The 19704-nt window shown below is 40.5% G+C and overlaps 1 protein-coding gene across 1 annotated transcript in view; it reads right to left on the bottom strand.

Annotated features, from left to right (window-relative positions):
• map1b (microtubule-associated protein 1B) overlaps window positions 1-19281 on the bottom strand; it is a 41691-nt gene extending 22410 nt beyond the window's left edge. Inside the window, 2 exon segments of the mRNA XM_034192519.1 lie at window positions 5070-5171; window positions 18926-19281. Of these exon segments, the coding sequence (XP_034048410.1) occupies window positions 5070-5171; window positions 18926-19109 (286 nt within the window). The 5' untranslated portion in view covers window positions 19110-19281.
• Between the last annotated feature and the right edge of the window lie 423 nt (window positions 19282-19704).

The raw sequence follows: 19704 nt of genomic DNA, 5'->3' as shown, positions 1-19704 counted from the left end.
TTGGCTTCTCTGTGTTTACTGGCCACATTCAAACATATACAGTGAATGTATGAAGTCATCATAGCCTTGGGCTTTTACACATTTTAACTTCTTTAAGCATTTAAAAAATGAATGCTTCTCTGTGTTAAAATACAGTAATTTGTTTGTTCCCTTATTCCTCTTAGGTCCTTCATTCAGTTTCCACCAACCTTGTTATATGTGGTTGAAGGTCAACATCAGAATCGCCCTGAAAGGTTTAGATTTGTACAAAGGTCAAGGTCTTCAGGGTCAAAGGTCAAAAGTTTGATTTGGAACTCTGAGGTCCACCATGACTGGAACAAAAGTGGGTTCTGGAACTGCCCAAGATCATATTTACCAATAGGCAGTCATCGGGATAAAAGATTAAAATTTACGTTTTTCAGTCTAGTGTCCACCAAACATGGCACACAAATGGAGGTGGGTTCCAGAATTACCCAGCAAGGTCAAATCTGCCAAATGTCAGTCACTGAGGCCGAGGTCATGTCTGCCTGTTTGCTGGCCGATTTGTCCCACATCCTTTTTCTGACTTCTACCAAACGTGGTAAGTCACTTAAGGTTGACCCCAAAATTGTCCTGAAAAAATAAATTTTCAAGTCAAGGTCAAGGAATTTAATTTTCAACCTGTTTTGGATCAAATATGGCAAACACTTAGGTGGCTTTCACAACTGTCTTGACTACAAGGTCAGCCAGAGGTCAATCATTCAGGTCCCTGGGGTCAAATGTTAGATTGCTGTAGCCCTTACTCTCTTCTTGTCCACTGGAGATATTACATAGTATGTATTAAGACCATGCTTTACTTTATCAAATTTTATAATCATTTTGTACTTGAATGATCAGTGTTTTTTTTTTTCTGTTTTTGGATTCAGGTTGATAAGATTTGTAATTGAAAATTAATTAGTTTCTTCAATGTAGCTGGGAAAAAGTACACTCCTTTATTTTTATTTTATTTATTTGTTTATTTATTTTTGGAAGAGGGATATTTTTAACCCAGTGACCAAAAAAAAAAAAAAAAAAAACCCAACAAAACAAAAACCCCTAAATTGTAGGGTGCCTAAAACATTTGCGCAGCACTGCATGCACGCATATTTTCAGAGTAATCTAGGATAACAATTTGGGTGCTGACCTAATTAAATTTCTCTGCTCAACTTATTACATGCCTCCATTCCGAAGACATCCAAAGCACAAATGTGTAGGAAATGGATGATAGATTTCAGATGCTCTTTTCCTCTTGTCCTTCCTGGTTTATTTTCATGCTGTAACTTGCCATTGGGGATTCTACACTGATAATTACTCCCAAATCTACGGTGCATCATAGGCTAGTGGTTCCAAGGCAACCATGCACGGAAAGAAACACAAAGAGAAATTGCAACAACAAGGTGGGGTCAAAGAGAAAAAAATTTGCAGTCTCTCTGTTGATGAATTAAATAATGCTTTCAGAGGTATAATCATGTTTTAATGTCTTTTCAACCCATCATATTGCAGTCCAAATATAATTATGAGATTTTATCCTCAGAAACTACAGGAAGGTTAATGTGATCACCCAGCTAAGGCAGGATGGAAAAAAGAAGCCCTGCAACTTGTATACCAGTGCAACCTCCAGTGCTGATAAATAAAGCCAACATGGAAGTGGCAAACCTTTCAGGTTTAATAGGCTGCGAGATCCCAAAATGACCCACTCCCCTTAGAAGCCCATGTTAAATTCTCCACCTTTACAGCAGAAATAAACATGCTTACAGCCTGGTTTATTAAAAATACGAGGGCTGTCAATAAAGTATAGGTCCTTTTTATTTTTTTCAAAAACTATATGGATTTCATTCATATGTTTTTACGTCAGACATGCTTGAACCCTCGTGCGCATGCGTGAGTTTTTTCACGCCTGTCGGTGATGTCATTCGCCTGTGAGCACTCCTTGTGGGAGGAGTCATCCAGTCCCTCGTCGAAATTCCTTTGTCTGAGAAGTTTCTGAGAGACTGGCGCTTTGTTTGATCAAAATTTTTTCTAAACCTGTGAGACACATCGAAGTGGACACGGTTCGAAAAATTAAGCTGGTTTTCGGTTAAAATTTAACCGCTGATGAGAGATTTTGAGGTGATACTGTCGCTTTAAGGACTTCCCACGGAGCGAGACGTCGTGCATCGCTCTCAGGCGCAGTCGTCAGCCTGTTTCAAGCTGAAAACCTCCACATTTCAGGCTCTATTGATCCAGGACATCGTGAGAGAACAGAGAAGTTTCAGAAGAAGTCGGTTTCAGCATTTTATCCGGATATTCCACTGTTAAAGCAGATTTTTTTAATGAAAGACGTGCGGATGGGTCTGCGCGTCGGGACGCAGCCCGCGCGGTGCGGCGGCACAGGAAAAACACCTCCGTGTTGATAACCATTTGTAAAATCCAGGTGGCTTTTGATGGCTTTCAGTGGAGTGAGTATATGAGAAATTGTTTAACAGCTGGACATGTTCCAACTTGTCCTTAAGGCTTCCAACAGAGGTGTTTTTCCTGTGGCGGAGCGTCGCGGCGGCTGCGAGCCGACGCTGCAATCCGCCCGCACGTCTTTCAAGCATGTCTGACGTAAAAACATATGAATGAAATCCATATAGTTTTTGAAAAAAATAAAAAAGACCTATACTTTATTGACAGACCTCGTATAGAATGCAATGCTAAAGTACCCCCGGCCATATGAGCATGTAATCAATGAAAGGGTGTGTATACCACTTCATCATGAAGCTATATAACTGGGGATAAAAAATGCAAAACATGCACTGTGCACAATTTCTCCAATCACAGTCACAGAAGCCTGTAACTTCTTCTGGGTTGTCTGGGTGTCTTGGTGGCTTTCCTCACTCTTCCTTCTTGCAACAATCACTCAGTTTTTGAGAACTGTATACTCCATACAGATTTACCACGAGTGCCATACTGTTTGTATTTCTTCATAGCTGATGTAAATAAAGTCCAAGACATATTCAGTGACTTGGAAATATTTATGTATCCATCCCGACTTGTCTGAAGAAAACTGTCAATAAAACGGGTTATTTACAGGTATTATACCGAAGGGACCCATTTCTTATGCAAGCTATCATCTTGGCTTTTATATTTTGAATTAATTTAAACAAAGTTCTACAGATTTCCTTTGAGTTTGAGTTTAAGGAAAATAATATTATAACTGTTTATATTGAGAAGACTGATTTACTTTTTGTATTTGAAAGGGCATAAATAAATTAAAACGTGTGAAATACCAAGGTGCTGAATACTTTTGCAAGGCACTGTGTGTGTATATATATATATACGAGGTCTGTCCGTAAAGTATAGGTCCTTTTTATTTTTTTCAAAAACTATATGGATTTCATTCATATGTTTTTACGTCAGACATGCTTGAACCCTCGTGCGCATGCGTGAGTTTTTCCACACCTGTCGGTGACATCATTCGCCTGTGAGCACTCCTTGTGGGAGGAGTCGTCCAGCCCCTCGTCGGAATTCCTTTGTCTGAGAAGTTGCTGAGAGACTGGCGCTTTGTTTGATCAAAAGTTTTTCTAAACCTGTGAGACACATCGAAGTGGACATGGTTCGAAAAATTAAGCTGGTTTTCAGTGAAAATTTTAACAGCTGATGAGAGATTTTGAGGTGATTCTGTCGCTTTAAGGACTTCCCACAGTGCGAGACGTCGTGCAGCGCTCTCAGGCGGCGTCATCAGCCTGTTTCAAGCTTAAAACCTCCACATTTCAGGCTCTGTTGATCCAGGACGTCGTGAGAGAACAGAGAATTTTCAGAAGAAGTCGGTTTCAGCATTTTATCCGGATATTCCACTGTTAAAGGAGATTTTTTTTAATGAAAGACGTGCGGGCGGATTGCAGCATCGGCTCGCAGCCGCCGCGACGCTCCGTCACAGGAAAAACACCTCTGCTGGAAGCCTTAAGGACAAGTTGGAACATCTCCAGCTGATAAACAATTTCTCATATACTCACTCCACTGAAAGCCATCAAAAGCCAACTGGATTTTAACAAATGGTTAAACACGGAGGTGTTTTTCCTGTGCCGCCGCGCCGCGTCGGCTGCGTCCCGATGCGCGGACCCGTCCGCACGTCTTTCATTAAAAAAATCTCCTTTAACAGTGGAATATCCGGATAAAATGCTGAAACCGACTTCTTCTGAAACGTCTCTGTTCTCTCACGACGTCCTGGATCAATAGAGCCTGAAATGTGGAGGTTTTAAGCTTGAAACAGGCTGATGACGCTGCCTGAGAGCGCTGCGCGACGTCTCGCACCGTGAAAAGTCCTTAAAGCGACAGAATCACCTCAAAATCTCTCATCAGCTGTTAAAATTTTCACTGAAAACCAGCTTAATTTTTCGAACCGTGTCCACTTCGATGTGTCTCACAGGTTTAGAAAAAATTTTGATCAAACAAAGCGCCAGTCTCTCAGCAACTTCTCAGACAAAGGAATTCCGACGAGGGGCTGGACGACTCCTCCCACAAGGAGTGCTCACAGGCGAAAGACGTCACCGACAGGCGTGGAAAAACTCACGCATGCACACGAGGGTTCAAACATGTCTGACGTAAAAACATATGAATGAAATCCATATAGTTTTTGAAAAAAATAAAAAGGACCTATACTTTACGGACAGCCCTCGTATATATATGTTAGTTAGAGTTAAGCACTGCCAAGATAGTGACATTTAGCCCCATTTGAGCTTGAAAACCACCCTTTAGAAAACCTATGGGTGACGTCATGGAGAATTTGTCCAGTCTATATTTGTATTCAACATGACTCAGAGCCAAGCACATGCTTTAACAGCTGCTGACCGTCATGTCCACTCTGCCCATTGACCGACAACATACCACAGTTTACGACCACTCCTTCAGCGTACCATACTGTTATAAAGGCACCATGAAACAAAATGCTCAACAGGTGTATCCCAGAATACAGTAAAATCCAAGTAATCCATCATAGTTGTTTTACACTGACATTTACTTCAAACATTCTGACATCACACCGTTCATGCCTATGGTTGTGAAATCAATGATGAATAGCAGAGAACCATTTTTTTTCCCTTTCCATTTACCTTTGACATCTGGAGAAAAACGAGCTGAATGGCGGGAGACAAACAGCTTGAGTTCCTGGTCTAGGTTGCACTCGATGAGGTTGGTGTCCCATGAACGGATTCCTGCAGAGGGAACACAGTCCAAAAAAAATCCCCCGTCAATAAGGACATAATAGGCCAAGGAAACATACAAGTTAATCTGTTTTACTGATGTCTTACTGAAATTTAATTGAGAGCATGTATTCAACCTAGTTACTGGTTTGGCATGACAAAAGAAATCTATTACAGGAAACATCTATATCAGTGTTTGTGTTTTTCCATGGGCGGTGGCACTGGTTGCTTCAACAGAGCTGAGTCAGAATCATCCTCTGTTCTTTAAAAACTCATGCACAATAAGAGTATAGAATTGTTTAAAACTTTCATAAGCAGATAAAATCAACCAGTGTTAACATGATGCACCTATAAATGAATTCATGGCATTGACAATAATTTAATAGTAAAACCCTTCTTGCACTGGTAACAGTGTCAGGTTTGGACAGCAAAGATGTTGGTAAGTGGGTGAATAAATCCATTTCACCAATCTTCTGTAGACAACAACTCAAAAAACAACAAATAAATACTGTCATCTTGTAACTCATCAATCAATCAATCAATCAATTTTTTTTATATAGCGCCAAATCACAACAAACAGTTGCCCCAAGGCGCTTTATATTGTAAGGCAAGGCCATACAATAATTATGTAAAACCCCAACGGTCAAAACGACCCCCTGTGAGCAAGCACTTGGCTACAGTGGGAAGGAAAAACTCCCTTTTAACAGGAAGAAACCTCCAGCAGAACCAGGCTCAGGGAGGGGCAGTCTTCTGCTGGGACTGGTTGGGGCTGAGGGAGAGAACCAGGAAAAAGACATGCTGTGGAGGGGAGCAGAGATCGATCACTAATGATTAAATGCAGAGTGGTGCATACAGAGCAAAAAGAGAAAGAAACAGTGCATCATGGGAACCCCCCAGCAGTCTACGTCTATAGCAGCATAACTAAGGGATGGTTCAGGGTCACCTGATCCAGCCCTAACTATAAGCTTTAGCAAAAAGGAAAGTTTTAAGCCTAATCTTAAAAGTAGAGAGGGTGTCTGTCTCCCTGATCTGAATTGGGAGCTGGTTCCACAGGAGAGGAGCCTGAAAGCTGAAGGCTCTGCCTCCCATTCTACTCTTACAAACCCTAGGAACTACAAGTAAGCCTGCAGTCTGAGAGCGAAGCGCTCTATTGGGGTGATATGGTACTACGAGGTCCCTAAGATAAGATGGGACCTGATTATTCAAAACCTTATAAGTAAGAAGAAGAATTTTAAATTCTATTCTAGAATTAACAGGAAGCCAATGAAGAGAGGCCAATATAGGTGAGATATGCTCTCTCCTTCTAGTCCCCGTCAGTACTCTAGCTGCAGCATTTTGAATTAACTGAAGGCTTTTTAGGGAACTTTTAGGACAACCTGATAATAATGAATTACAATAGTCCAGCCTAGAGGAAATAAATGCATGAATTAGTTTTTCAGCATCACTCTGAGACAAGACCTTTCTGATTTTAGAGATATTGCGTAAATGCAAAAAAGCAGTCCTACATATTTGTTTAATATGCGCTTTGAATGACATATCCTGATCAAAAATGACTCCAAGATTTCTCACAGTATTACTAGAGGTCAGGGTAATGCCATCCAGAGTAAGGATCTGGTTAGACACCATGTTTCTAAGATTTGTGGGGCCAAGTACAATAACTTCAGTTTTATCTGAGTTTAAAAGCAGGAAATTAGAGGTCATCCATGTCTTTATGTCTGTAAGACAATCCTGCAGTTTAGCTAATTGGTGTGTGTCCTCTGGCTTCATGGATAGATAAAGCTGGGTATCATCTGCGTAACAATGAAAATTTAAGCAATACCGTCTAATAATACTGCCTAAGGGAAGCATGTATAAAGTGAATAAAATTGGTCCTAGCACAGAACCTTGTGGAACTCCATAATTAACTTTAGTCTGTGAAGAAGATTCCCCATTTACATGAACAAATTGTAATCTATTAGACAAATATGATTCAAACCACCGCAGCGCAGTGCCTTTAATACCTATGGCATGCTCTAATCTCTGTAATAAAATTTTATGGTCAACAGTATCAAAAGCAGCACTGAGGTCTAACAGAACAAGCACAGAGATGAGTCCACTGTCCAAGGCCATAAGAAGATCATTTGTAACCTTCACTAATGCTGTTTCTGTACTATGATGAATTCTAAAACCTGACTGAAACTCTTCAAATAGACCATTCCTCTGCAGATGATCAGTTAGCTGTTTTACAACTACCCTTTCAAGAATCTTTGAGAGAAAAGGAAGGTTGGAGATTGGCCTATAATTAGCTAAGATAGCTGGGTCAAGTGATGGCTTTTTAAGTAATGGTTTAATTACTGCCACCTTAAAAGCCTGTGGTACATAGCCAACTAACAAAGATAGATTGATCATATTTAAGATCGAAGCATTAAATAATGGTAGGGCTTCCTTGAGCAGCCTGGTAGGAATGGGGTCTAATAAACATGTTGATGGTTTGGATGAAGTAACTAATGAAAATAACTCAGACAGAACAATCGGAGAGAAAGAGTCTAACCAAATACCGGCATCACTGAAAGCAGCCAAAGATAACGATACGTCTTTGGGATGGTTATGAGTAATTTTTTCTCTAATAGTTAAAATTTTGTTAGCAAAGAAAGTCATGAAGTCATTACTAGTTAAAGTTAATGGAATACTCAGCTCAATAGAGCTCTGACACTTTGTCAGCCTGGCTACAGTGCTGAAAAGAAACCTGGGGTTGTTCTTATTTTCTTCAATTAGTGATGAGTAGAAAGATGTCCTAGCTTTACGGAGGGCTTTTTTATAGAGCAACAGACTCTTTTTCCAGGCTAAGTGAAGATCTTCTAAATTAGTGAGACGCCATTTCCTCTCCAACTTACGGGTTATCTGCTTTAAGCTACGAGTTTGTGAGTTATACCACGGAGTCAGACACTTCTGATTTAAAGCTCTCTTTTTCAGAGGAGCTACAGCATCCAAAGTTGTCTTCAATGAGGATGTAAAACTATTGACGAGATACTCTATCTCCCTTACAGAGTTTAGGTAGCTACTCTGCACTGTGTTGTTATATGGCATTAGAGAACATAAAGAAGGAATCATATCCTTAAACCTAGTTACAGCGCTTTCTGAAAGACTTCTAGTGTAATGAAACTTATTCCCTACTGCTGGGTAGTCCATCAGAGTAAATGTAAATGTTATTAAGAAATGATCAGACAGAAGGGAGTTTTCAGGGAATACTGTTAAGTCTTCTATTTCCATACCATAAGTCGGAACAAGATCTAAGATATGATTAAAGTGGTGGGTGGACTCATTTACTTTTTGAGCAAAGCCAATAGAGTCTAATAATAGATTAAATGCAGTGTTGAGGCTGTTATTCTCAGCATCTGTGTGGATGTTAAAATCGCCCACTATAATTATCTTATCTGAGCTAAGCACTAAGTCAGACAAAAGGTCTGAAAATTCACAGAGAAACTCACAGTAACGACCAGGTGGACGATAGATAATAACAAATAAAACTGGTTTTTGGGACTTCCAATTTGGATGGACAAGACTAAGAGACAAGCTTTCAAATGAATTAAAGCTCTGTCTGGGTTTTTGATTAATTAATAAGCTGGAATTGAAGATTGCTGCTAATCCTCCGCCCCGGCCCGTGCTACGAGCATTCTGACAGTTAGTGTGACTCGGGGGTGTTGACTCATTTAAACTAACATATTCATCCTGCTGTAACCAGGTTTCTGTTAGGCAGAATAAATCAATATGTTGATCAATTATTATATCATTTACCAACAGGGACTTAGAAGAGAGAGACCTAATGTTTAATAGACCACATTTAACTGTTTTAGTCTGTGGTGCAGTTGAAGGTGCTATATTATTTTTTCTTTTTGAATTTTTATGATTAAATAGATTTTTGCTGGTTATTGGTGGTCTGGGATCAGGCACCGTCTCTACGGGGATGGGGTAATGAGGGGATGGCAGGGGGAGAGAAGCTGCAGAGAGGTGTGTAAGACTACAACTCTGCTTCCTGGTCCCAACCCTGGATAGTCACGGTTTGGAGGATTTAAGAAAATTGGCCAGATTTCTAGAAATGAGAGCTGCTCCATCCAAAGTGGGATGGATGCCGTCTCTCCTAACAAGACCAGGTTTTCCCCAGAAGCTTTGCCAATTATCTATGAAGCCCACCTCATTTTTTGGACACCACTCAGACAGCCAGCAATTCAAGGAGAACATGCGGCTAAACATGTCACTCCCGGTCTGATTGGGGAGGGGCCCAGAGAAAACTACAGAGTCCGACATTGTTTTTGCAAAGTTACACAACGATTTAATGTTAATTTTAGTGACCTCCGATTGGCGTAACCGGGTGTCATTACTGCCGACGTGAATTACAATCTTACCAAATTTACGCTTAGCCTTAGCCAGCAGTTTCAAATTTCCTTCAATGTCGCCTGCTCTGGCCCCCGGAAGACAATTGACTATGGTTGCTGGTGTCGCTAACTTCACATTTCTCAAAACAGAGTCGCCAATAACCAGAGTTTGATCCTCGGCGGGTGTGTCGTCGAGTGGGGAAAAACGGTTAGAGATGTGAACGGGTTGGCGGTGTACACGGGGCTTCTGTTTAGGGCTACGCTTCCTCCTCACAGTCACCCAGTCAGCCTGCTTTCCCGGCTGCTCGGGATCTGCCAGGGGGGAACTAACGGCGGTTAAGCTACCTTGGTCCGCACCGACTACAGGGGCCTGGCTAACTGTAGAATTTTCCACGGTGCGGAGCCGAGTCTCCAATTCGCCCAGCCTGGCCTCCAAAGCTACGAATAAGCTACACTTATTACAAGTACCGTTACTGCTAAAGGAGGCCGAGGAATAACTAAACATTTCACACCCAGAGCAGAAAAGTGCGGGAGAGACAGGAGAAGCCACCATGCTAAATCGGCTAAGAGCTAGTAGCTACGCTAAGCTAGCGGATTCCTAAAAACACGCAAAGTGAATAATGTGTAAATAATTTATAGGTGATTCAGCAGAAGGAGTGCTTTAGTTAAGGCACGTAAAGATTACACTGGGAAACAAATCGTAATCTAGATAACTAGATCAATCTAACTGCGCAGAGTAAACAGCTAACAGATACAGAAAAACACCGCTGTGCTCCGGAACAGGAAGTGATACAATACCGCAGTGAGAGCCAACCACCAGTAGAGGCCTAAACAGGCGCCTCTCATCACATTAAAAGACTACATAATGAGGTGTCTTGTTCAGCAGTGGGGGCATGAGATTGATAGATGATTGAGGCTGCGTCTAATGTCCTGCTGACACTGTTCTGGACCGTCATGGTTTGAGCCAGGAGCCGAAACTATTCTCACCTATGGTCTTCAACTTTGGGTAATCTCAGAAAGAACAAGGCTGCAGATACAAGCAGTGGAAATAACATTCCTCCATCAGATATCTGGGCTTGCACTCCAATAAAAGGTGAGAAGCTCGAATATCCAGGAGGGACTCTGAGTAGAGCCACTGCTTTGTCACATCAAAAGAAACCAGCTGAGGTGGTTCAAGCATCTGGTGAGGATGCCCCCTTGTCTCCCTTGAGAGGTCTTCAAGGCAAGTCCAACTGGGAGTAGGCCCCGGTGAAGACCCAGGGCACCCTGGAGGTATTATTTTTCCCAGATGGCTTGAGAATGCCTGTGGATCCCCCAGGAAAAGTTGGAGGACTTGGCTGAGGATAGGTAAGTGTGGAATTAGCTGGTTCAAGTACTGTCAGTTCAACATGAATGTGGATGAGCAGCATAAAATGACACTGACACTGTATCACATGGCATTTTATTTTATTCTATTTTATGTATTTATTTATTTATTTTTTTAATTTTTCTTTTTGGCTAACTTATTTTCTATGTGGGTTTTTTTGTATTGGGTGGTTATTGTGTTTTGTGTGCCAGTACGCAAGCTGCTGAAACTACACTCAACAAAAATATAAACGCAACACTTTTGGTTTTGCTCCCATTTTGTATGAGATGAACTCAAAGATCTAAAACTTTTTCCACATACACAATATCACCATTTCCCTCAAATATTGTTCACAAACCAGTCTAAATCTGTGATAGTGAGCACTTCTCCTTTGCTGAGATAATCCATCCCACCTCACAGGTGTGCCATACCAAGATGCTGATTAGACACCATGATTAGTGCACAGGTGTGCCTTAGACTGCCCACAATAAAAGGCCACTCTGAAAGGTGCAGTTTTGTTTTATTGGGGGGGGATACCAGTCAGTATCTGGTGTGACCACCATTTGCCTCATGCAGTGCAACACATCTCCTTCGCATAGAGTTGATCAGGTTGTCAATTGTGGCCTGTGGAATGTTGGTCCACTCCTCTTCAATGGCTGTCCGAAGTTGCTGGATATTGGCAGGAACTGGTACACGCTGTCGTATACGCCAGTCCAGAGCATCCCAAACATGCTCAATGGGTGACATGTCCGGTGAGTATGCCGGCCATGCAAGAACTGGGACATTTTCAGCTTCCAAGAATTGTGTACAGATCCTTGCAACATGGGGCCGTGCATTATCCTGCTACAACATGAGGTGATGTTCTTGGATGTATGGCACAACAATGGGCCTCAGGATCTCGTCACGGTATCTCTGTGCATTCAAAATGCCATCAATAAAATGCACCTGTGTTCTTCGTCCATAACAGACGCCTGCCCATACCATAACCCCACCGCCACCATGGGCCACTTGATCCACAACATTGACATCAGAAAACTGCTCACCCACACGACGCCACACACGCTGTCTGCCATCTGCCCTGGACAGTGTGAACCGGGATTCATCCGTGAAGAGAACACCTCTCCAACGTGCCAAACGCCAGCGAATGTGAGCATTTGCCCACTCAAGTCGGTTACAACGACGAACTGGAGTCAGGTTGAGACCCCGATGAGGACGGCGAGCATGCAGATGAGCTTCCTTGAGACGGTTTCTGACAGTTTGTGCAGAAATTCTTTGGTTATGCAAACCGATTGTTTCAGCAGCTGTCCGAGTGGCTGGTCTCAGACGATCTTGGAGGTGAACATGCTGGATGTGGAGGTCCTGGGCTGGTGTGGTTACACGTGGTTTGCGGTTGTGAGGCTGGTTGGATGTACTGCCAAATTCTCTGAAACGCCTTTGGAGACGGCTTATGGTAGAGAAATGAACATTCAATACACGAGCAACAGCTCTGGTTGACATTCCTGCTGTCAGCATGCCAATTGCACGCTCCCTCAAATCTTGCGACATCTGTGGCATTGTGCTGTGTGATAAAACTGCACCTTTCAGAGTGGCCTTTTATTGTGGACAGTCTAAGGCACACCTGTGCACTAATCATGGTGTCTAATCAGCATCTTGGTATGGCACACCTGTGAGGTGGGATGGATTATCTCAGCAAAGGAGAAGTGCTCACTATCACAGATTTAGACTGGTTTGTGAACAATATTTGAGGGAAATGGTGATATTGTGTATGTGGAAAAAGTTTTAGATCTTTGAGTTCATCTCATACAAAATGGGAGCAAAACCAAAAGTGTTGCGTTTATATTTTTGTTGAATGTAATTGCCCCTGGTGGGATGAATAAAGTCGTCTAAGTCTAAAATTATTGAATGAATGAATAATGAGAATGAACCGAATAACTGGTGGTGAACATTGATATACCAGATTAATCCCAAAAGCTCAAAACCTTTTTCTTGCCAATGTAAAATCCCATAGACATATCTACTACCTGCTAGATTGTTCAGAGAAGTGTGATGCCCACTATATGGATATACAGGAAAAAATATCCAACAGAAACCATGAGCAAAGATTGATTAAATGCCACTGATAAAATTCTTCATCACTATTGAAAATCACTGCTATTAATTTCTAAAGGCTATCACCATGTTTCAAACATTGATTATTTTGCCTCCTGATGTAGACACCAGAAGGGTTGCACAATTTTGATTCATAAATAATGTTTCAGTAACAATGGGGAAAAAAAATACAAAAAACAATGTTACATTATTTATGGAAAGGGTCTTTACGTGCACGATCACATATACAGGGTGAACACAAAAAACACTCCCTGCATTCAAATATGTACACTGTAAGAATTAAAATGTTGAATTTAATTGATAAAGGTAATGTAACTTTTTCCACATAACTTTGTCAATTAAGTATAACACAGTATTGGGATTTAAGTAATAATGTTTCATTTGATTTAATTAATGTCAATGACAATGTTGTTTTGCACTTAATTAACAATGTTATGTGGAAAAAGTTACCTTAACGTTATCAATTAAATTCAACATTTTATGCCTAACAGTGTATGTTTCATTTCTAAGAGTGTATAATATCAAAAGTCACATGAATAATTTTACAATTTTGAAGAAGAATCTGCAAAAGAGAAAACAAAACTTGAAGAGTTTCTGCAACTGTTGATACAAAATTGTAAAATTATTCATGTAACTTTTGATATTATACATATTTGAAATCAAGAAGTGTTTTTGTGTTCACCCTGTATTACTTGTTTTTTTTTTTTAGGGCTGCAGTTATAGTGATGAGAAATTTATCAGTTATTACAGTGATTTCAAGTGTTCAGGCAATGTTTCCAATCAGGTAAACAACTGGTCTATTCCCACTTCTTGGAAGTATTAGGGCTTCTCATGAGGCACTCGCATGCTGGGTCATGCTCCCCAAAAAAATGATCCAATACTCGATGGATATATGAGATCTAAAGTGGGTAGGCTAATAGCAAACTTATTGGCTGCTCAATCCACTTGCCGTGTTGTTTTTACCATAATGCTTGAAAAATAGTGCCAGAGGATTTAACAGAGAAGCTCATGTTTGGTTTTTATGTCCTGAAAATTACCACCCATCCTTTGCTGCTTCAACTGCGCGTGGAAAAGGATCATGTGGTCTACATGTAATCAGATATAAAGCAAACCGAGAGCTTTAAACCGATAATGTAGTTCATCTGCCAGTTTGAGACTAGTGGTTTAATCTTTATTTCCTCTTTGTCATCCTTTTTGGGAAGCAGATCAAAGTACATAAGTAGAGGCGGGCACTCGTCTCCACCAGAATAATCAAGGTCAACCGTCATTACAACCACCAACCAATAAAACAGGGCAGTTTGAATTATTTTCCTCAATAGGTCTTCATGATGTCATAAGAATGCAAAAGAAAGCAGCGATGAAAATCCATCTGGCCATATTAAAGGAAGGAAGAGATGAAAGGGAAAATTGAGATGTTGAGCTGGATCACCATGAAAATTTAATTGCCTTTACTCATACACATACTTTTTCCTCATCCACCTCTTTCTAAGACATCTTGCTCACAGTCAAGCAGCAGTGATCGTATAACTGCCACGCCTACTGCGTGCTGTCTATGCGTTCAATTTTTTTTGCAAACTCACTATTTTGAAATTAGTTTTATATTATTGCATATGATTATAGTGTTATAGTGCATTTTAATGTGTATCTAAATCATACCTATCTGCGTTTGCAAAGGGGCATAGCAAATAATTCATTTTGTGGGAGGGGTGGTCAACAATTCGGGAGGTACTGATAATATAGTGTTTTTTGAAAAGATGAATCATTTTAAAAATCAATTGCTTCATTTACTGTTTTAAGTGTTTTGAAACAGTGGGTTATTTTCTTAATTGTTATATTTAATGTTTTAAGTGTTTTCATAATACGATATTGTTTTCTGGTGCTATTTTTTCAACACAGCAAATCCTTTTCTGAATCAATTTCATTTGGTGTTTTGAGAATTTTGAAACATTGGATCATTTTGTTGAGAAATTTTTTAATTACCGTTCTGAACATGTTGACAAATTATTTTCTGGAGCAATTTTTTAATTAATCCATATAATTAATTAATTTTACAAATTTCATGCAATGGATCATTTTCTGAATTGTTTCATCTGCTGTTTCATGTTTCATAACAGTAACACTGATGCATTTGGTTCATTTAAAGCTTCACTTAGTGTTAGTGTTTTAATGTCCATTTCAATACGCGTTGTATGTGGTTAACAGAGGTGTAGCCAGGAATTGTTTTGGGGGGAAATGGGGGACAGCATCCACTAGCTTTTATCATTTGCTAAAATAATTCTCTGTTTATTATGGTGAATGTTTTGACACAGTGGACCACTTACTTGAGCAATTATTTAATTTACTGTTTTAAGCATTTTCACACAACAAATTTTGCAGAGCAACTGGTTCATTTAGTGTTTTGACTGTGAGCATTGTGAAACAGTGGATCATTTTCTGAAGAAATTGTTTCCATTTAAACTCTTTGAGGCTTTTAACACAGCAAATCATTTATGAACCACTTGGTTCATTTACTGTTTTGAGAATTTTAAAACTGTAGTTTATTTTCATCAGAAAGTTTTTAATTTATTGTTCTTAGTATTTTGTTCTAACAAATCATTTTCTTAAGCAGTTGGTTTATTTTGTGTTTTTATCATTTTGAAATATTTACTAATTTACTGAAGGAATTGTTGCATCTACTGTTTGCAGTGTTTCACAAATGACATTTTGTGAAGCAACTGGTTCATTTAATATTTCAAACATTTTGAACACTGGAACATTTTCTTTTGCAATTAGTTTATTTACTGTTTTGAGACAGTAAATTGTTTCCAGAAACAATTGTTATTTAAGGTCTTGCTTGCATGTTTTCTTTACATTACATTTTTTTTTTTTTTTTTTGGCTGCAGCCCTTTGGTTGAAAGTATGAAATCTGGGATCATGCACTGGTGCCATGCATTGCCGCATCCATAATACTACAAAACCACCTTGGGTTCTGGATGGCAACCACCCAGGCAGACAACCGATCCATGCTCACGTCCAAGGGCGTAGGTTTGGTCTCAGCTTTGGTAGGGACAATACCCCCCCGCCCCGGCCCCCCTGCTCACCACCATCACCCCCTAACCCACTCATACCATTAGACGCACAAGTACAGCATAATACATAACATATGACGACATAATGCTGAATAATTTAACACTTTATTTACAATAGTAAGTGTGTAGGCAAACAAACAAATAGCTTAAATAACAAAATTGCACCCAAAATCACGAATCTATTCTATAGGCCTACACCTGAGAGAACAAGACAACAAAAAAAAAAAAATACTTGTGGAGCTAACAAAAAAAAAAAAAAAAAAAGTTTTTGCAAACAAGATGTATAATCTATTCTCTTCATCAATAATGCAGTTGTAGGTATCTGGCAACCTAATTTGCCAAAAAAAAAAAAGGGATTTCCAATTATATATATGGTGTATTACGGTAAACGTAAGCCTGTGATGTCATAACGCAGAGGAAAAACACGGAAGTTTCACACTAGTGCGCCGCTGATTCTCATTACCGTAAGTTCTCATGTAAGCCCTCACTCTGAAAAATTTCAACAAATTTCAATTTCAACAGTGTGCTATATGTTGCATATATTACGGTAAAGTGCGTTCGGTGACATCTGAAACGAGGGAAAAGTATGAAAAAGAGCGCAAAAGTGACAGAAAAGTACATAGACAGACAGCAAACATAAATGTAGTATTTTTTGAGGAAAAGGCAGGGTATTAGTGTCATTTGTGAAGGTGTGTGCAGTTTATTTTAAGTGTGGCGCACAGCATTGTTCGCAACCCCTCCCCCCCGCCCTTCTTGTTTTTCTGCACCGGAGCAGTGTTGCCAGATATGAAATATGAAACTATCGTACCAAAACCTCAAAATTATCGTATTTTGGGAGAAATTATCGTACACAAACAAAACGCATACAACGTAGCTATTTTTGCGTTTTTTTTTAATTTACAAAGAATTTTATGTCACATTTTTAAACAGTAATTATATTAATGGGGAAACTATGGCACAAAAAGAACGCAAATGCACAAGCAAGACTGTGAAGTAACACAAACGTGTTAATTACCAGACTAGAAAGAGTCGAATTCAACCTCGAGGTCGCTGTCGTCATCCGATGCCACTTGTGCAGATTTTGTTGAACACAGAAAAAATGTTGACACCTCCATAAGGAACTTGAACTTTTTTTTATTTTTCTTGTATATCTCTTTGCTCTTGTGTTTTGTTCGTTTGTTATTGCATTTGTTGAAATACAGTTTCGAAAAAGAAAAAAAAAAAGATGTTGGTTGGGGAATCTTCCTGTCCTGTCCTGCAGAGATTGGATGGGAACTCATTACTTTGTATGGGGAGGGGGCGGGCTTTCAAATGACTGTCCCGGCAGCCCAAAGCCAGCAGCAGCCCTGTGTGTGGTGTGTCTTTGATGCCGCCTGAGTGCAACGCCTGCAAAACGATTCTTGGGTGTCAGAGAGAGATGCGTGTTTGGGCAACCAACTGAAATTATCGTACATATTGGGTTTTTTCCCATTATAGATCGTACATCGTACAGATGGCAAAACTATCGTACAAATACGATAATTATCGTACATCTGGCAACACTGCACCGGAGCCACCCATCCTCTGCGCTCCGGGACCTCCCACTTTACAAATGAAGCACTGCCTGCCACGAGATGCGCTTTGTTTACATCCATGTGAGAAGAACGTGAGCCAATGAAATTGCAACATGGGTAACCCTGTCATTCTGGCACGTCGAAAACACAAAACGTGACGACTAAAATTATAGTATCGAGTTCGCAAAAAAATAGTGAATGATTTTGTTATATAAACAAAAATGCTAAATATTGGTAGGGACTATTTTGCCATCCCAAAATATTGGTTGTGACTTGTCCCTATGGTCCATATGCAAACCTACGCCCCTGCTCACGTCTCTTGTCAGAAAGAAATCAGAAAGCTAAATTTCTGTCATCACTATGTGTCAAAGTATTCATGGTGCGGCTGAAAACACAAATCCACACTGAGCTTCACATCACCTGTGGATTTGTAATTGTTCTCCTGATGTGGTCAGTTATGATTATGTCTCATCTTAAAGTTATTTGCGTTTACTGTGCTGCCCACCAACACTTAACGTGCTTCTTCTTCCTATATCGTTTGAAAAAGTGACGGTTTCACTCAAACAGCCGCATATAACTGCGCAACATTGTGCTCTTCCACACACAGCGCCTCAGCAGGTCGGAAACGCGTTGTTCAGGATGAAAATGGTTCTTTGTGGCTTTCCGTAGGGACCGCAGTGCGGACCGGGCCACGCCCACTAGCCGGTGTGGGTAGATGATGGAGCTTGAAGGATGCGGGATGGATGCGCGATGTTGATGGAGAAAATAAGGCTGCCCGGGCGGGCAGCAGTCAACCACTGCAGTGTGCAAAAGAAACACAAACGTTTGTCCTCCAGTGACGACACCCCCTCAACACCACCCCGCTCTCCGCAAACAAAGGGAGCCACTGAAGCCAAAAAGAAACGCGATACGCTGCATTGTTGACGCACCCCATCCCGAATTAATGCTGAATCACTGCTGTCAGATTTTATTAGTGGAGCCGGCCCACGTGTGTGGATGACAGCTGGGCAGACTGACATAAGCAAGAAAGGAAAAAAAAAACAACAAAAAGTATAATAATAATCATGCGTATAAACCCTTTAACGCTGTTGGCACATAAGAGACGCAGCTTCTGCCAGACGGCTGGCACGAGCGCGGCTCATTGTCAAGTCATTGGGAGGGGCCCTTTTGTGAACTGCATCACCACTCATTCAAATATGTAATATTTAGGCCTTGGTTTGTGCTTATCACTTAGTAATTTGTATGCGTAAAGCGTGCGTAAAATCAAGCGCGTCATCCCGCCTGCATGATTTTATTACATTTACGCCCACGTTGTTATGGACGTTCTTCCTTCTCTTACCTTTCTCTATGTCCGCAATGGCACATTTCAGGTGATCCTCCGTGACGATCTCCCCGATAACCACAAGCAGGTAGAATTTGCTGTCAATGAAGTGATGAGAGGGGCTGCAGGATGTCGGAGACGCCACAGTGTTACTCTGGTCCCCTAATGTCTCCATCTCTGCGGATTGTACTAGCGTGGCCATCCTGTGCTCGGAGCTGCCTCCCTTTTCTTCTGCGCACAGGACCTCGTTCTGCCTCCTCCAGACAAGCCGTGTGGAGCCCCGATAGGAGTGGCCCTAGCTTTTTATACCAGCGCACATTGTGTCATATTCGGTAACCGGGGAGAAGAAAGAGCTCCGGGTATTTTTTCGCACACTCACTCTCCAGCTGATGTCATCTGCGACGAATCAAACGTGCCTGATGCGTTACAGTCTACATATTCAGTGCTGAGCATCTTATATTTACAGCTACTTAAAAAAATACCCCAGTAGTGAAATAATTGTTTGCACTACAGCATATAGTGGAGTGGAGGCTATTAACAACAATAACAACAATAATAATTTTTGTTGTTATTATTATTTATTTGTTAACTGCTGTAAAACAACAGTTGCAAACTGAATCCAGATAATGCATAAAGCAATAAACCTATTTTAAAAAATATACTATAAGCTTTAACCTTTAAACCTACAGTGTGTAGAATTTAGGGTTGTTTATTAGCAGAAATGGAATATAACATTCAAAATTCCCTTGAGACCCAGAAAAATAAAAATGCTTTAATTTTTGCTTTTTTGCATTAAA

Source organism: Thalassophryne amazonica, chromosome 17 (genome assembly GCF_902500255.1).
Source record: "Thalassophryne amazonica chromosome 17, fThaAma1.1, whole genome shotgun sequence".
In the NCBI taxonomy this organism is placed as follows: Eukaryota; Metazoa; Chordata; class Actinopteri; order Batrachoidiformes; family Batrachoididae; genus Thalassophryne; species Thalassophryne amazonica.
This window is presented reverse-complemented; position numbering and strand designations above follow the sequence as displayed.